Below are 19,846 nucleotides of genomic sequence, written 5' to 3'. Positions count from 1 at the left end.
AATTATTTGAAATCCACAAGCTTTTCTAGATTTTATAAGGGAGAAAATAATGTATGGAAATCCAAGTAGTTACATATTCATAATGATAAAATGAATAGTAAAATACACTAGAACTGCAAATTATGTTCATCTTGGTACCTACAGCACACATCAATCAGAGGGTTTATGACTCCAGTCCAGTTTTACAATGGAAGTTCATCTCTACACCGTAGTGGATACATACCACTTCTTATTCATCCAATCACAAAGTTTCAGTTACATGTTTCATTGGCTTCTGAGCAGAAATTGAGTCACACACACATAAATTTTTTTTTTTCATCCAACACAAAACTTACATCCAACTATATGTAAATACAATATAAAATATCAAGATTTACAGTGAGGACAGGTATGACTGCATCCACCATACACATTGCAAGTCTGTTTTATCCCGAGGCTGTTTTTTTTTTTCCTGTTTGAGTATTGTTAATTTTGTTAGGAAGCTACACACACACACACACACACAAAGTAACAGTGATGCTATATTTCACCATAAATCTGTTTTTTTCTGTTTTCCCTGTTTGAATGTTGTTTTTGTTGCAAGGCACAATAAAAAATACCAGTGATGTTATCCAGTTCAAATAGTCCCATCTTTAACTGCATCAATGCCAATGGATATACAGCTTACAATTAAAACTGTGAGGAAAAAAAATGAAAATGTTTGTCTTTTTTGCACTTTAGTCTAAAAAATTTTACTACTTGATGGTGCATATATACTGTAGTTTTAGTAAAAGTAGTTGTGGCAGTATAACTATTACAACTATCAGATCACTAATGATGATGATGATGATTGTAATAATAATAATAATAATAACAATAATAATAATAATAATGACATGACATTGACCTCCAAGAAAAATCTTGTGATGATAGAGACAATAATAATAATGAGAGACTTCATAATTGGAATAAGTTACTGCTGTTCTCGCTTATCAAAATTACCAAAAGGTCAGGGTATTTAGACTAGATGTAGTACAGTTACTCCTCATATGGCCTCAGCATATCAAACAATCACGAAATAAAACACTGAGTAATTTTGAAAGCCTGACATAAACAACAAATTCAATGACAATTCAGTTCGGGAAACCCACTCACAAGGGGGGCCCCTCCTTATAAGTAACCCGTCCCCCTTATAAGTAACCCCGTCCCCCTTATAAGTAACCCCCGGGGCACCCCTTATAAGGAGTCTCCACGCTTTTTTGCAATGCAACGCGAAAATGAAAGGACTGCGGCAATTCGCTTGATTATGTCCATAAAGCTTCACAAGTTTCCTAGTTACTCACGAAATTTGAGCAAAATCGGTTTGAGGCATCATATCTAAAATCATGGATTTAAATGCGATGTCAAACGACCCATGCGAATGCTGAAATGCGAGCGATTACTGGCGCGAGTGTCGCCAGGCGCGGCGGCGCGGCAATGCTTGAGTGCAGACGTGGCGACTGACACAGTCGCCACGTCTGCACTCAAGCATTTGCCGCGCCGCCGCGCCTGGCGACACTCACGCCAGTAATCGCTCGCATTTCAGCATTCGCATGGGTCGTTTGACATCGCATTTAAATCCATGATTTTAGATATGATGCCTCAAACCGATTTTGCTCAAATTTCGTGAGTAACTAGGAAACTTGGGAAGCTTTATGGACATAATCAAGCGAATTGCCGCAGTCCTTTCATTTTCGCGTTGCATTGCAAAAAAGCGTGGAGACTCCTTATAAGGGGTGCCCCGGGGGTTACTTATAAGGGGGACGGGGTTACTTATAAGGGGGACGGGTTACTTATAAGGAGGGGCCCCCCTTGTGAGTGGGTTTCCCGAACTGAATTGACATGACAATAATGAATTTAATACTTTGGCGTCTACTATCGTACACATTTGTACGCAACAAGCACATTAATCAACTTCTGTTCTGCATTCGCATCAAACAAACCTTGTTTTCGAACTGGCATAATCACAGGAAAATCCACAATTGGCCGAGAACACAGAGAATGTGAGTATGAATCCAACTATATATCCAGGGTTCCGTTCAAATTTTGGTTGGAGCTGGAGCTACGATGACGGACGACTACGTGTTTTCTACAGGGTGTCTACGGTACTGTAAATACTCGACACCGCGCAGCACACTGGCGAATCAGCCCACTCAATAGTCCCAGTGTTTCAACGGAGCTCTGCGGATATTTCCTGCCGGGAGCACCGGGGACAATTCCTCTACTGGTTCCTGCAAAGTTCGCAAACCTTTCCAGCTCCTGCGAAGGGTGTTACTCTCCTCTATTATCCCAATGAGAAGTATCCAAAATCAAAGGCCCTCAAGATATCCGTAAAGGGCACTAGGATATTGTCTGAGAGGTGGCAAAGTGAGTAGAAGATGACCTTAATCCCACACAAAATCGATTATTCACTTGTTCCTGTGCACTGGACTTGCGGGGGATCGCCCGACAGTAACAATATGGCGACCTTGTAACGGTTAGTCACGTGATGAGTGACCTGCAACTTCCGTGCGAAGTGCTACACATCTCAAAATATACGACTATGTCTTAATTTCTGTGAACTGTGGCAGGAATAGGTATGATATGTGTATCCTTTCGTTACATTGAGGTTTTTTTCGAAGCTTCCTCAATTTTAATTTGAAAATCACGTCGTAATTGTGGGCTAAATGAATCACAAAGCAACGCAGCCGTGGGGAGTGTGTTTACAGTCCCACGTATTAGAATCTGTGTTACTTGCTTATTAGGCGCCCATCCATATGACCAGCCATGCGGGATGCGTCATGGCCATGCATGCGCATCGCATGCGATGCTGGCCAATCATGGCTAACATGCATGGCTATATAGAGGAGAACTCTCGACGTTGAGATTTATTTAAAAAAAGGGGATATTAAAAATAATTTGATAAGGTGCTTTTAAAAAGCCATTTCGCAGTTGAAAGAAATGACCGATTGGTAATCCTTACTCGGTCGGTCTGTATCCTTCTTGTCATCATCGGGGATATGTTCCGCGTGCCGCGGCGACTAGGGAGTAGTAGTATCATGCCTGGCTTCATGAAATTTCCTTATATTTGGAGGAGAGCCATAAAAGAAAAAAAAATGATTAAAAAAAACTCCCCTAGACAGACAGATTTTCCTGTCTACAAGTAACGCAATCCACCCATGATTTGACCGCAACACTGCTGTCCAAAATTTGACCGCCTGCTACCTGTATAAAAGATGTACCGGTAGACTTATATTATTATGTAGAAACCTAGTGTATGCTTTTGCTCACGGTCGAAACTTGGCACGGGAGGTCAAACCTGAAACTTCTAGGGAAGGGTACTTGGTAGATACCCTCTAAAAGACAAAGAGGTGCTTTACTAGACTGGAGGCGACTGCTGCTGTGCTGTGGCAGTTGCAGTCTAACGTATGGTAGACCTTACTGCAATCAGCCTGAATGCTTCACGTTCAGGCTCCCACAGTGTAGGCAGTGGAGTGCCCGGCCCCTGGAGTTAATGTAGACGGAAAGATTAGTCTGTACCATATTTCTTTTTGGGGATATGTTCTGCAGAGACTACGTCTGACTTTGCGGAGAACCGTCAAAGTAAAAAAAAAAAATGTTGATATAAAACTCCTCTGAAAAGACGGATTTGTCTGTGTAGGTCTGGCTTAAAACATCAGACTCTTGAGTCGGATGTTAGCTTTGTACAGTTCTACAGGCACAACAATCGATCTCTGGTTTCTAGCTGGCTGGTCAAGCCAGATCCTGACAGTTTATGGAGAGAATGACATCTTGAATGGATCAATGGTAGCTTATCTTTCTGGTTGCTGTGCTTGAGAACATGGTTGTTTGCCTGTGTACATGGCAGGTGTGATGATTGGAGAAAAGGAGATGTCGACCAGTTTTTGTTTTTATTTATTTTTCAGGTAGAAGGTGCATTGTGTGAGAAGTATAAACCCCATGCTTAACACCCATGAGGCTGTTGTTTGAGGCAAGGCATTTAGAGATGTGGCATTGCACAATATGCTCCGTCTCCCAGTAACAGATGCATATGAGGGAGATAGGCCTATAGTTGGAAGGATCAGACTTGGAACCAGACTTGTGGATCAGGGGAACCAAGGCCTGCTTTCACTGGTCAGAAACATTTCCCTCGTCATACACTGTAGCTCCTTTGGTACGGTATGTACAAGAAAGCTAGTGCTGGAGCTTTCTCATGAGATGACATCTTCAGTACGTGGTAATTGAGATTGTTGTTGTTGTTCTTCTTCTTCTTCTTCTTCAGTAATTGAGATTGTTGTTGTTGGTGGTGGTGGTGGTGGTTTTTGTTGTTGCTTTTTTTTTTTGGTTGTTTTTTCTTATTGATTGATTGATTGATTGTTTGATTATTTTCTTTCTCTATTCTTTTTAGATTTCAGCCATGGCCAAGTCATCTTTCAAAGAAGTTCTCATGGTGGACAAGGATAGTGCCCTGATGGAAAAGGGAAGAGCTATTCAAGCTCTTGAACCGCAGAAAGCGTAAGCCTAAAGCCTGACTGCTCAAGTAATTTTGGGGGAACTTTTTTAAAGACATCACTGATACAGGGGAAGTAAATCAAAAAGCAAAGGGATTGTATGTGTGATGTTATAACTATTTATGGCAAGTGTTGCAGATGTTGACAAAGGACTTCACACTGCAAAATGGTTCTCATATAGAGAGTTAAAGATGGGTTAATGAGATTTTTGCTGAGCTTGTGATTGTTGAAAGTCATTAATTGACTCTGTGTAGCCGGGGAGAATTAATAAGTTTTTCAGTATTTAACACAGGAGACTAATATAGCAAATATAGATGTTTGGTCTGTTCAGAAGCAAAGGCAGACCTCCCAACTATTCTCAACTTAGGAAAGAATCTGAATTTTGACCATTGCCAGGTCTTGCTTCAGTAGGAGTTTCCTATTTTTCTTGATAATTTTGCAATACACTCCTATGGGATCTGCTCTTTCTTTCCTACTTTTGAGCCAAATCATCCCTTTTTTTCAGTCATAAAGGTTGGGAGGTCTGCAAAGGCCATGATATTGGTGTAGATATTTCATACAGTGTTTTTCTAGTCGCCAGCCAACGATTGACATGTTTGAATATTCATTTTGTTTTTTCAGCTGGCCATTTAAGACTGGAAACATCATTGTGGCATTCAACTCAGGCCTGGTGGGGTTGGTCTCGAACTCTTTCTTCCGCCGGATGCTGATGGTCAGGCATGGACTCGTCCTGTCCAGTCTGCCCATGGCGGCCATCCCTGGCATCACGGTGACCCTCATGTACCCCACCTTCATCACCACGCCCATCCTGCTGGGGGACATCAACTGCCCCCTATGTGCCTCCCTACGGGCCGGGCTTATGGGACTCACTATCGGTAGGCTAGTGTTAACTCCTGTATTGCTATCAACCACTCAGTTCTAAACAACAATGTTTATAGCATATGTTTATAAACAATGTTTATAAACAATGTTTATAGCGTATTGATATGCTGATTGATATGCTGAGTTAATTCCCTTCACAACTGCGATGACTGTATGAAAGCTGCACTGATAGCTGTTTGTAGTGGCTCATCTTTTTCAAAGCTTTTAAATGCTGTACCACCAATGCTGCTCAGGAGAATGTTGCTGATAGTTACTGAGGACCTCATGATCTTAGACACAAAAGGAGGAGCCTTTAGAAGAGATATTGGAATGCTTTCAAGGCTCCCCAATGCCTCACTTACTTCTTTCATCAATTTTACTAGGTACTGTATACTGCTGGATGCATAAGGGTTGTTTGGGTGTTTCCTGGCTGTTTGTCCATTTGTTATCATTTAACTTACTGCTGCATTTCAGAGCATCTTGAGGTTAACTAGTGTACCGTAATTTGAAGTGTTCATGTCTTATTGTTTGAAACTTTATAATTATATGTGAGTTTTATAAACTGATGCAGGTTAAGACAAGTATTCTGGACACGTGACAATTTCTTTAAATATTTATTCAGCAAGTACTTTGTGAAATTCAGTCATATTTGACATATGAAGAAACAGCAGGCTTGATCACTTTATGACTGAAATTTAGATACAGTCATGACAGTTTCCTGAGAAACATCAAAAATCGTTTGGATCAAACTACTTTATGTGACGTCTGATTTGCTAATTCATGATTTTTCTTTTCTCTTTTTGCGCATTAGGTGCAGTATATCCCTTCCTTATGGCCGCCCCGCTGAATGCCTCCCTGGCCATGCGGGCCAAGACCATGGAGATCCCGCAGCTGACGAAGAACACCTCATTCCAGACAGTGATGGACTTCTGGACAAGAAAGATGCGGTACTTCAAAGGCCAGTTCATCACCATGGCGATCTTCCAGATGATCTCCTTTGCGTACGTGGCCGATCGACAGTTCCAGATCGCCCGAACTGAGCTGAACGTGCAACATCCAAGCGGGTCGACGTAGGGAGGCTGCCCGGTCACAATTGGTCCGATGGCAGTTGCAAGGAACCCTCCAGCACTGGCAAGGGATGATCCGTGGACCATGTGGACAGCCCCACGCACCCTTGAGATGCCATATGATGCTAATCGTTGACAATAGTGAGCATATGTGCCTCATGAGACGTTGCAGAGAGGATTTTATGGTCTCAGCAGTCTTGCCGAACATGGCCAGTGTTGGCTTGTTGAAGCTATTTTCTTTTTTATCAGGTCAGATCAAGGTTTTTCATGGCAGCATATGGAAAGTGTTTTTGCAACCAAAATTGGTCTCTAATCAGTCGTCAAAGCATGGACTCTTGTTGTTAGGCTGATTTCAGACTTTTTGCCAGTGGATACCAAACTAGATACTCTGATAGCATATTTCAGGATTTGGTCGAGAAATGTCACATAGAATGATTTACAACACAGCTTTCAGGCAGTAGAAAAGTAGTTACTGGACAAGTGTTTCTGTCAGTACTATTTTTTTTGTGTGTGTGTATGTGTGTGACCCACAAGTTGGGTGTATTGTATCAGCAGCAGAAACAGTGCACAAAAATATTCTTTAACAGAAGCTTACCTCGACCCATCTTTCCTCCAATTCAACTATTAGCCAAAACAAATATCATTGTTTGTGCAATGACCATGATTTTTCCAAAATTGAAGAGCATGTGAAAAGGTGATAAAACTCACAATGAGTGTTGCTATGGTGCTCTTCAAGAAAATGAGGGACTTTTGGAATAGACAGCAATGAATCTGAACAAAACCTTTCAGTACAGGCCTGGAAAAAAGAGTGCACATCTCTCAAACCACAAATGATCATGTGATCAGAGAAATTCATTCAATAAAGCTTTTCTTTTTATCTTTTTTTTTTGCATGGTAGAAGATGTTCTTGTTTCTCCGAGTACAATTGTATTTGTATCTTCATATATGTACCACATTCGTGTTTGGGCACCTCAAATATGTCTAGGAAGAGGGGTGGCAATTGTGATCGTGTCGATAAAAGCAAAAGTCCCAAGAAGTCATCCGTACTGAAAGTATTTGTTATCGTATTCGCTGTTTCCAATTGTCATCCGAGAGGATTCAGCGTGGTTGCAGATTCACCAAATTGAAGTGTATAAACTTAACTTCCTGTGGAAGTGGATCAAACATGTCAACTCACGTCTTTGTTATTTTGCTTTCATATGATGTGGTGATTGTGGACCACTTACTCTTTACCACAGTGTGTGCTGCTAAAGCCCTACACTGCCTCTGCAGCAGTGAGCTGTTTAAAGTGCGTGCACACTCAATCATGGTGACCATCCGCAAAATTCATTTCACCCGGCCAAACGCAAATAACAAAATTATTGGCGCAAAAATGTCCACCTTTACGGTATCAGTTTGGGAGTGTTGCCTGTGAGTGAGTGCACAATTAAAAAAAAAAAAAAAAAAACTTGCCTTGGGTGTGTGTGTGTATCGCGATTGTCATTTCATCAAACCTCGGCTGTTCCATACAGGTAAATTAGTGAAAACTGTGCCATTCTAATAAACCATTGTCAATAAGCAAATCACACAGCACAGAGATGGAATATTGTCAACAGTAGCAAAAACAAAAGTGAGCTACTCTGTGTAGAATTTTTTTGAGGTTTCTAACAACTATTTTAATTTCATGTCATCGTAGTACAATATTGCATTAATGCAGTACGTATGAAAACATATACAGTGTATGGCCTTACTAGGATAACAAAGTTTCATTGCTAAGCAGTGCTCTAATAGAATGTGAAATGTGTCACATACATTCACTGTGTAAAGGTAAGATCGCCTTATATCTCCTGGTTAAAGTAAGATGGATGATAAGTTGCTGCAATTTTTTTTGAAACCATCACTAAATGGTACTACACATGGGGATTCAGGAGGTACAGCTGCAAGTACTTGAAAAACATGAATTCTTCATAAATGCGACCATGCACCACAAAACGAACAAAAAGTCGCACCCCTTGATTTTACACGAGAACTCAAAAAGAGGTGAAATGGGTCAACCAAGTCAATCTGGAGTTTTTCATATTTTCTGAAAGAGCTATCCTTCTTCTACATTATTCTTAAGTTTGGGATCATAACATGAATGGGAAAGTGTGTTTTGAGCAGTTTTTCTATAACCCTTTTTTTTTTGGGGGGGGGGGGAGAGTAGAATGATTAGCCATGTCTTAGAGGCCCCCTTTCATCTCTTGAAATCCTTTGCATACTCATCACTTTCAAGTCTAATAACTTTTGAAAAGATAATGCTACTGCTTTGAAAGTTGGCATTAATCAAGGACAGAATGTGTTGATAGAGCATGCTTAATTTCAGTTTAATCTGATAATCCCTTCATTGTATTTGCTCCAGTTGTTTACATCCTGTGTTTTGTCCCTCTCATCACACAGCTAGCACGGCTTGGTAAAGATTAAGTGCTTGAATAGACCCTGTACTTCAGAGCCTCTATTCTCAGTTCACACTTTTCCAGAGTGTGTGCTTTCTGTCCAGTATTTAGATAGGTTAGGGAAGTCCATTTGAATTGAGTTATACATCATTTTAAAGCTTAGATTCTGCTCTTTCAGAATCTGCCCTGAACTAAAAATCCATGTCTGGCGACTTTTTGTTGGTTTTGTGATGCAGGGTCACAAATGCTCTAAAAAAAATCACACTGCTTGCACATTACATACACAGAAATATCTTTGTGCCACAATAACTCTAATCTTTCTTGCATATCAAGATGAATGTGACTACTGCATAAATACCAGTAACATTCCACCATTGTTTATACAGTGTACAGCATACTTTATGAACAAACCAAAGACAAGCCATAAAAGATCATTCCTAAAGGTATATTTATGTATTCATATATTTATTTATTCATTCATACATCTATTTATAGTCATTATGGGGAGAAGGACAATAAAGGTACAAGCCACTGACTCTACTCCGTAAATTCAAAGTAGGTAAACTCTTTCACTTGCTTTCAGGTTGTGGAGTCTTACTGTGACTTCACTTTAGTATCACCTAACTTGTCATTTCCATCTCTCGTTTATCTGCTGATTGTTCTACAGACCTCATTATTCACAAAGGATCAGTTTACTGTGAAAAGTTGTTTCTGCAAGGCAGATCACTTCAAAGCCTTACTCAAGACTCACATTTTTCACCAGGCATTCAATTGCTAACTCTCTTGCAGGAGAGTGCGCCTTTGAATGTTTCTACAACAGATATATGGCGCTATACAAATGCTGTAGATCATCATCATCATCAAAAGCACATTATACACATGTTGTGAAGGGAATGGAGCAGTCCTTCAAATTTGTACAGTGTCGCCTTCCTATCAAGAAAACCTGTGGAGCATTCCACATCCTAGCATGCAAAAATTTTGTGGCCACGGTCAAATATGGTTAGCCCAATCAAAATGCACATTTTCATGGACTGGAGCAGCATTTTCTGTACCAATTTATGTGTGTGGAGGTCACTGTCGTGGCATGAACACATGTATTGTAAGTGACACCTATAGGTTAAAGTGTGATTCATTGCACTGCATATTACTTTAACCATATATAGACCTGGAAGCAAACTTCTCATTCTGGGAAAGAAAATGAATACAGACTATGAAATTCGTACATTGTATTTCATTCCACCACTTTTTGCATTTGTACATAGAGATTAATACTGCACATGCAAAATACTTTTCCATTTTGAAATGTAAGCAATGGCAGAACAAATGAATGCATGAACAATAAGCTTTCAAATTGAGCACTCCATCTAGATGATGACTGGCGGGGGAGAGAACATACCGAATGTTCCACCCGAAGGGTTTGAAATGCTATGGAGGGAAGTTATAAGTCCCGAGACGAAGTCGAGGGACTTATAGTCTCCCGAAATAGCATTTCAAACCCTGAGGGTGGAACGTTTGGTACATGTTCCCGACAACAAAAGTCATCATCTGTTATATTACATGGGTTAGTCAAATACTGTAAAAGTGGAAATTTTCGCGCATTTCGCGCAACCAGAACCTAGCGCGAAAATAAAAACATGCAAATATTTTTGCTTGCCATATGTTCCTGTGCGTGATGTCTTGATTCCGCGGAATTAAAAACAAGCGAAACTCTTCTGACCCGGCAAACCGCGAAAAATTAGTCGCGCGAAAATAACCACTTTTACAGTACGTCAAATACGTCAACGTCAACCACCAGCACAACACACTCGTATCGCTCGTTCGCGTATTGCAGAGCCAAATTCACTGTGCGCGTGCGGTCCTAGGTCTTCTATCATTTGTTACGTGAAAATGTTTTCCCATGGGAGAACATTACAAGAATGTTCGCCCATTGCGAACATAACGAATGTAACTCCATCACGTGACTGTGTCTAGCCAATCACTAACCGGTATTTGACTAACCCATTGAATACTATTGTTTGTGAGACATAGACTTATATTTAAGACATATACTAATCATACTTGGCTTCACATAGTCACATCACAGATGACAATAAAACTCAGTATCATCATAATAAAATACTATTATACACATCTGTAGTATGGCTACCAAAGTGGCTGGCTGTTGTACATAGTATTCTGTTTTAACTGGGGCATGACCATCAAATTGTAAACTTTGCACACATTATTATTGAATAAACAATGAAATACAAACTGGTGACTGTAAAGAAATTTACCTCTGTCCCCATTAGAAAGAATTTTACAAATGAATCTTGAGATACATACACACACATATATTTCACTAATATAAGGATGAATTCTCATACAAACTAATAAAGTTTTATAGCATACCTTTGCTATCAAGTTTCATTTATGAGGAGGTATCACATTGCATGGTGTAAAAAAACAAGGGAGCAAATACAGAGAGTTGCTATCTTCACCAGAAATATCTTCTATTTGATGGTGCTGCAACCTTAATTTGAATTGATATCACAACCTTTGACAGCTCAGGTTTCGGGCATAATAAAGAATGACCAAATATGTGTGCGATAGTCTATGGATCTTAGTGTCTACTTGAGAGAAGTCAGTAATTCAGAGTATAGAAAATATCAGAACGGTCATAACTTTATATGGGACAGAAAAAAAAAAGAAAAATATTCAGCACATATCAATATATTATTGTGTGGGAGATTATTTTTGTGTTTAATCTTCTTTAACTTCTTCACCCCTGTAAGCGTTTAAGAGGTTTGATTTTGTCATTTTTACTGCAGATTAATATTGTACAGTGTTAACATGCTGTGCTTACTGTGTTCATATCATGCACTTACTCCCGAGTACTAGCATATCATATGGCAGCCTTAGCACTTAGCAAATAGTGTGCTCATACAATCAAAAATTTTACTCTGAGGCCACCAAAAAGTAAGTCCTGAATAGATATTTCCGTGCATGATATTTTTGATAAGCACAAGGGCATGAACTCCATAGATCTAGTTCAAAATTGAATAACACCATTCTGATCCTCAACAGAATTTAAACATTCTCACACACTAAGAAAAAAAAAAGATCTACAGTTCCTCATGTGTTTCTCTGTTCATTCTGAGGTAGGTCTGGTTGCCTGATGCGTGATTCCATGTCGGGATTCTTGGCAAACTCCTGAAGGAGAGTCATGACCTCAGTGTCAAACTCTTCAGGGGTTGGCTTGTGGCCTGGAGAGAGAGAGAAAACAAAACAATAATTAAACATGATGATGATGAGGAGGAGGAGGAGGAGGTGAGAAGAGGTGAAGTGGTGGTGACAGTTTTGGTGGTGATCAATAGTGATGATGGTGATCGTGATGGTGGTGATGACATTAACAGTGCAGTGATGATGCTTATGACAATGATAATGAATATGGCAATAAAGACTATCATCGTTATTATTGACTTTGTGATACTGATGATTGTGATTGTGAGGCTGGTGGTAATGATGACATGATTATGATGTCATTCCCATCATGACTATTATGACAATGATTATGATGATGATGATGTTGATGATGATGATGATGATGATGATGATGATGGTGATGGTGATGGTGATGGTGATGGTGATGGTGATGGTGATGGTGATGGTGATGGTGATGGTGATGGTGATGGTGATGGTGATGGTGATGGTGATGGTGATGGTGATGGTGATGATGAAGATGGTGGTAGTGATGATGATGGTGGCAATAATGAAAGAGGAGTGGTTATTGTGGTAACAGTAGTGATGACAGAGCTGATGAAAATTATTTTCGATGAAAATGTGGATGGTCATATGCACAAGGAGCAGTATTTATTGATTAAAATTGAAAACATCAACAGAATGTCTAGTGCCTCATATAAATTGAGACCATTTTGGCCTGTATCCTTTAGTTAAGAAAAAAAAAAACTACAGTGAGTGATTTATCCATGACTTGACCATACTGTACAGAAAGAAAATCTGATGAGTGCAAGAGATATTTAGCAGTGATGTTGATAAGATAGGGTTAATAGGGAATATACTCACCAATAACCCAATAAAAGAGCTCCCAGTCATTATCAGGTTTGTTGATCAGGTAATCATATTGGTTAAGTTGTGTCTCGTTAAATCCCTCCAAAAACCGGCCGGCAAAGGTACTAAAGAACACAAAGCAGGCATGACAAAATATGTAAATTAGCTCTAGTACATGAAAGGATTACAACTTATTTCTTTTTCTTTTTGCAACCCATCAAACTGTAGAGTTCTCCAACTGATGTGGAAATTCATAAACATGCTATGGACAATACCTTTTCAAAAAAATAGAAGTTTTATCAAAACAGAACCAAATCAAAAGGTATGGCATTTCAAAGATTCTCATGTTTTCATGAGACAGTGCTAGTGTAGAAACCACATAAAAATGTGAAGGATAGAAGGTGATGATGGCATCACCTCACAAGTTTCCCATTGACCTATGCACAAATATTCACTAAATTTCCACCTTTGATATGAAATCAACGAAAAAAAAAAATGCATACATCCTTCATATCGAGTTTTTGTTGTATTGCAACAACTTTACAATGACGAAATGTCCAGTTCTAGGTGGGGGAAAAGGTTTTAGATTTTAGATTATGGACCAAATGCATGGTTTGAAATGAGCACAAAATGATGGGAGAGTTGGGGGTTGATGATCTCCTCAACACTGCTACTTCACAAAAGCACTTTAAAGCAAAACAGGTTAAACCAAAGAGTTCTGTTCCTGTTGAATGTCATGTTCATATTGTGGAGTAAATATTTGAATATCATACAATGAAGACCTGAGGAAACCTGTGTGCTTTGAGTGCTGATTGAAACAGAAAACCCCATAGCATCTAAATGGACACACTGTCCAAAAATCCAAGGCCAGGGATACCAAGTTCAAAAAAAATTTATGAGTGAGATTTTCATGACTCGGCATCTCGGCATGCGAATATGCGTGCGAGTGAGAGTGTGGGAGGGTTTTTTTTTCCCCTGTGGCCTCCCACGGTAGGGAGCTTTTTCAATCTTTAGCTCTTACTGGTGCGATCAGGTGCATACTTAAGTGACTATTTTTTACTTATTTTGAAAGACAAAAGGGAAATATACCTTCAATTGCAACTATCACTTTAATCTTTTGAGCTATGCTCATTATTATAGGCCCAAGTTGCAGACTTCGCCCGATGCGTGAGAAAAATGGGTGTCATACGTGAGATCGTAAGATGGCTCCTAAATGCTTGAGTCTCACGCAGAATGCGTGAGACTTGGTAGCTCTGCAAGGCACATAAATGATTAATCTACATTGCCTACATTGCTCATGTTGTACACTTGTACACAACACACATGGTGACATCCCCAGCTCCAAATACATTCTACATGGTAGAGAGCCATGTACGTAGAAAGAATGGTGATATACTACAATTGTACAACACGTATTTCATGATAAGCCCAACAACTTCATGTAAATGTGCACATTTTTACAAAATGAGAACAAAGGAATGAGAGGCTGTTGTTTCTTGTGTGTCCCTGCCCAGCTCTCCACTCTTTTGAGTGCAACAACTGACCTCAGAATAATTCCATTCTCCAGCATGCCTCGTTTGCGGCTCTGATACAGGAGTCGAGCCCTCTTGAGGTCAAGGGACTCATTTTCTGGCTGCTTCCATTCAGGAATAGGTGGTTCACCCGTCGGTGGTTGGGTTGAGAGCAGACGAGGGCTACATCTCAAGACCTGACATGTAGACAAAGGGACACAATTCATGAGTATGAATATGGAATAATATTGCAAGATGATTTCAAACCATTGAACACTTTCTATTAAGATTAAAATCTATTGCACATATACATGTAATTATGGTTATTTATTGGGGGAAATTGACATGATTTATGATTTTGGGGGGTTAACCAGCTGGGAATGGTGAAGCATATCAACATCAATATAACATATTAATTATCACGTCACAGATTTGAAAACGTAGTACCGGTACACATTGTACATTGCAGGTGGGTGTAGACTACAGCTGTTCATGTATCTTGGGTTTGACAGTTTTGCATTTTGTGACTGACATTTTTTCTGTTGCAAAGTCAAACTACTGTAAAAGTGGAAATTTTCGCATGAGTAATTTTTTGCACTCGACCGAGTAAGATAAATTTAGCAGTTTTTAATTCCACAGAATCAAGACATTTACATAGTGGTACGTATAGGGAGCATAAATATGTGCATGCTTTTATTTTCGCGCTAGTTTCTGGGTGTGTGAAATGCGCAAAAGTTTTAACACCACAAAAATGTCCACTTCTAACATTACAGTATTGCTTATGGTTTATCTTAATTATCTACAGCTCATGAGTTGCTAGCTGTAAAATTCTGTTAAAAACAGACAATCTTTGTTCAGAGCTAGAGGACATAATATAGATTAATCCAATCAGAGAGCCAACAAACTACACTACCGTTAGAAATATGAAGAATCTATAGCTCTACACAACTCTCACACACAATTTGCTAACTGATTTTTGAATAATTATGAAACTTGAAGGAATCAAAAATTTGCACCGAGTACAGTACAATAGACCCTATCGCAAATAGCTTCACGCAAGGGACGATGGGAACGAATAGGGAGCAAGAGCGCCGTTATCGTCTGAATGCGAACATGCGAAACGCTAGCAGACGACCACTTACGTCGTTCGCGCGCATTCGGCGTTCTGCTTCCTACAACCGTACTGCATTTGCGACTTCCGGGACTAGAACACTCTTGAATCCAGCTTCTACTTTGAATTCTGAACCATGGGTGGTGGGGACAGATGTGCTGTGTATGGCTGCAACAATGACCAAAGAGTCACCTGAAAATTTTGTGTTTTTTAATAAGGTGATAATGACTTTTTGCTTGTGATTTCTTTCTCTCTTCTCACAGATACATAATAAAGGATCATGTTCAGTGTCTCAAGTTCCATAGGTGCACCAATCCCAAAAATTATGCCCAGTGGACCAAGGCTTCTTAAACGTGACAAGTTCCCTGTTACTTCTTGTACACGAGTATGCAGTAACCATTTTCAGTACGGACAGCCCTTTTCTGATGACCCAAACCCTTCTCTGTTAATGTACTTGAAAGGTTACAATGTGCAGCCCCAGACAGTCAGGCGGGCTCTTCCAAAGCCCCGTAGCTCTAAAAGCGAGGAAAATGTGCTACGGGAACAAAGACACGATGACAGAAAACCCAAATCCGTCGGAGTTCAAGTCAGCCCCAGTGATTTTGCCAACCTGCGACCAGTATAGATCACAACTACGCCAACAACAGCATTTCCTGTGAGCATTTCTTTTCCCAGGCATATATGTAGACAGCATTGAGATGCAGCTGCAGGATACCACATCAGAATGCGAGGTGTTACAAAAGACTGTCAATGATCTGGCTTCACAAGTGAGCTCGCTGGAAAAGACACTCGGTGCTACAAAGAAGTTTGGAATTGATGACATTTCCTCATCTGACGAGCTCGTCAAACTCTACGCTGGGATCCCAACATATCATCAATTTCGGTAGCTCATAGAGCATTTGCGTCCTTACGCAATGAATCTACATTACTACAAGGGACTCTCATCGCTTGACGAAAAATCATACCAGCTGAAAAACCATCACAAGCCTGGGAAGAAGAGATCACAGTCGCTTGAAGATGAACTCTTGATGACACTGATGAAGTTGCGACTCAAAATTCGGGAGGAGGACCTTGCATGCCGGTTTGGTGTGAACCAGAGCACAGTGTCGCAGGTCATTTCAACATGGATTCCTTTCCTCGAACTCGAGGCATTCATTCATTGGCCGTCAAAGGAGGACACTCTCAGATATTACCCACGCTGCTTCGACAAGTTCACAGGCACTGTTCAGCGCATCATTGACTGCACAGAGGTACAGATTCAGAGACCAACACTACCAAGTTCCCATTCACTAGTGTACAGTCAGTATAAAGCAAGACCTACCCTCAAGTGTCTTGTGGGGATCACGCCGGGTGGCACTATTTCATATGTGTCCAAACCAACAGGGGGCAACACGTCCGACAAGAAGCTGCTCAAGATGTCGAACATCGTAGAGAAATTCGAGGAAGGGGACATCGTCATGGCTGACAGAGGCTTCAACATTCAAGACCTCTTTCTGCGCAAACAGGTGAAAGTTGTCATCCCTCCATTCATGAGGACAACAAAGGCTACAAAGCAATTCACGGAATCAGAAGATGTGGAGACGAAGACAGTTGCTAATACTCGGATACACGTGGAACGAGCAATTGGGAGGATGAAGGAGTTTGCTGTTCTTCAAGGACCCATTCCGCTAACAATGATGGACTTAATGGAGTCTGCGCTTGTGGTGTGTGCTGCTATTGTGAACATGCAGCCAATGTTGGTTCCACTCAACTCATGATGGTTTGTATGTTATGTACGTCAGAAAACTAAACCCAAAGGCTCTTTTAAGAGGCAACTCATGTTGTACATGTACCATGTTATGTTATGTTATGTGTGTCAGAAAACTAAACCTATTAAAAGGCTCTTTTAAGAGCCAACATAAATGACACTGTGTGAGATATGTCCCCGTCGTAGTGTCGGAAATGCTTGATTTGGGGATTTCAGTTCTCAGAATCAGGTAGCCAAATCTCACAATTCTAACTGCATACTAGGTCTAGTGCTTGTTGAATAAAGATGCAAATTATACACTGAACAGTTTTGTATACATGTGTACAAAGTGTTGTTGTTTTGCAATTTAAGTGTGTAGGCCCTTCACATATTTCCTTGATTTCTTATCAGAGCTGTAAAGTGTTCTCCTACTGCATAATCTTTCAATTTTCGTCCACTTTCACTGCTCTACATACCTTCTCATGACACTCATCACTTCTTAATGTGCTCTCTTTTTTTTAGTCTTACTTCAAAGAACTATGAATCTTAATTCTCAACACATACACCTCATCCTCTTTCTCACTTGTCAAAAACCTCACTCAACAAATCACAAAGGATACAATGTATTATGAATTCATCTAAAAGATTTTTCCAAATCATCACTCAGAATCAACACTATCACTAATTGTAACTGCTTAAGGTGTAAATCTAAATGTCACGTGGCGGCCGTGGAATGTATCCCCTCATGTATAATTGGTATGCTTTTTAGAGATAAGCGAGCGAGTAATCTCCGTAGTGTTAAGTTACATCAAGAAAGTGTATCGTATCAAACATACCTAGATGAAATGACATTGACAATCACAATCACAAACACAATAGGAAAAATGTAAATTTACCGACTATTGTGCTGAGGCCTGTGTAGCAGCTACACGTCAACAAACGTATGGGACTAACACAACGGGCACACACATATTGCAATAGATATTTCACATCAACATAGTTTTATTTGGCTATTTCTTTTGGAATCAAATGATGACTTGATTGCGGAAGAGTAAAACTAAATAGTAATTAATAAAATATTCACCGTATGATGTAACCAAAGTCGCCTGAAGTTTCCAGAGAAAGGCAGTAGCAGCCTATTTACGTAAGAAGCCATTTTGAAGTGCATGATGGGTAATATCGAGAAACCATAAATGTATATTATAAAATGTAATAATTTGATTTTAATCCATAAGAAAACATAAAATGTTTTAAAATATATATTTTTTAAGTATAATCTAATTTTTTTCTGTTTAAAACTTTCCTTAAATTATTTTTTTGGAAATAAATAAAGAAATGCAATATACATCTTCAATCAACATAGCAACTGCTGAAAACAATTTCGGAGTCCCAGCAAAAGGTTCCTTGAACACCGCTTTGCGGTAAGAAAACAGACAATTCTGTTATTATTTCATTGGAATATCTCACTATCTCAGCATTTTTGTTTCATGTTTCTGTTTTCAATGGTCATGTTGCTTGTTTCAAGGCCAAATTAGAGGATAACAACTGTAGAAAAATACACCGAAGCGAAAATTTTGTATTAGTCCCATGTGTGTATATCTATGTAAGTTTGAAAACAACCCTGACTGACTGCTTTATGCCCATGCCGCCATGGCAAGTTATTCTATGCTGCGCTTGTCGGTCGGCTGCCCTCGCCTCGTGCGTAATAAGTAACGCTACGTAGGCCTTTTTATTTATTTTTTTTATTTATTTTTTTTTTTTTGCTGTGTTAGTCCACGGCCCACGGCACTTTGCCACTAGCTGGCACTGCACTGCATTTCAGTTCGGGAAACCCACTCACAAGGGGGGCCCCTCCTTATAAGTAACCCGTCCCCCTTATAAGTAACCCCGTCCCCCTTATAAGTAACCCCCGGGGCACCCCTTATAAGGAGTCTCCACGTTTTTTTGCAATGCAACGCGAAAATGAAAGGACTGCGGTAATTCGCTTGATTATGTCCATAAAGCTTCACAAGTTTCCTAGTTACTCACGAAATTTGAGCAAAATCGGTTCGAGGCATCATATCTAAAATCATGGATTTAAATGCGATGTCAAACGACCCATGCGAATGCTGAAATGCGAGCGATTACTGGCGTGAGTGTCGCCAGGCGCGGCGGCGCGGCAATGCTTGAGTGCAGACGTGGCGACTGAGTACGTGTACTCATCGATACAATGGCACTCTAACGTCGATTACCATTATTAAGTCGCCACTAGCACTACCTAAAGTCGCCAGACATTCACATTGCATGTAATGCGCGCTGGAGATCAGCTGGGCCAACGGATTTTCATCGCTCTCAAAAGACATCCCTAATTCACCTTTATCCTCCATATAAACACAAATAATTGTAATCCAAATGTATTTTACCATATGTAACAGGTGACAAAACCATTTTTAATGCAAGACTGTTTTTTATTTTGAATGGATTTCAGGTGGCAGATTAACAAAGTTTTTCAAACGCGATGATGCACAATGCATCCTAGGATTCCTACATTGAAGTGTGTGTAGAACACACGTGCTAATAATACGTGGTGCGCTATGGGTGGTGAACTAAATCAGTGCTTATCGT

The 19,846-nt window shown here is 40.0% G+C and overlaps 2 protein-coding genes and 1 pseudogene across 2 annotated transcripts; 2 read left to right on the top strand and 1 right to left on the bottom strand.

Annotated features, from left to right (window-relative positions):
- Positions 1–4,408: 4,408 nt before the first annotated feature.
- Positions 4,409–6,763, top strand: LOC139709253 (transmembrane protein 126A-like). The gene is made up of 3 exons (XM_071621204.1): positions 4,409–4,512; positions 5,130–5,383; positions 6,181–6,763. The coding sequence occupies exons 1-3, from the start codon at positions 4,415–4,417 to the stop codon at positions 6,441–6,443; spliced, it is 615 nt and encodes a 204-aa protein (XP_071477305.1). The 5' UTR covers positions 4,409–4,414; the 3' UTR covers positions 6,444–6,763.
- Positions 6,764–11,801: 5,038 nt separating this feature from the next.
- LOC139709249 (succinate dehydrogenase assembly factor 2, mitochondrial-like) lies at positions 11,802–18,398 on the bottom strand. The gene is made up of 4 exons (XM_071621201.1): positions 18,327–18,398; positions 14,439–14,602; positions 12,910–13,019; positions 11,802–12,089 (listed from the first exon to the last, which is right to left on the bottom strand). Exons 1-4 carry the CDS (start codon positions 18,396–18,398, stop codon positions 11,959–11,961), a joined length of 477 nt encoding a protein of 158 aa, XP_071477302.1. The 3' UTR covers positions 11,802–11,958.
- LOC139709252 (uncharacterized) lies at positions 15,653–17,273 on the top strand (annotated as a pseudogene).
- Positions 18,399–19,846: the final 1,448 nt, after the last annotated feature.

This window comes from Diadema antillarum, unplaced genomic scaffold (assembly GCF_040938485.1).
Source record: "Diadema antillarum isolate AM-2024a unplaced genomic scaffold, OU_Dant_1.0 seq00001420_RagTag, whole genome shotgun sequence".
Lineage (NCBI taxonomy): Eukaryota > Metazoa > Echinodermata > Echinoidea > Diadematoida > Diadematidae > Diadema > Diadema antillarum.
This window is presented reverse-complemented; position numbering and strand designations above follow the sequence as displayed.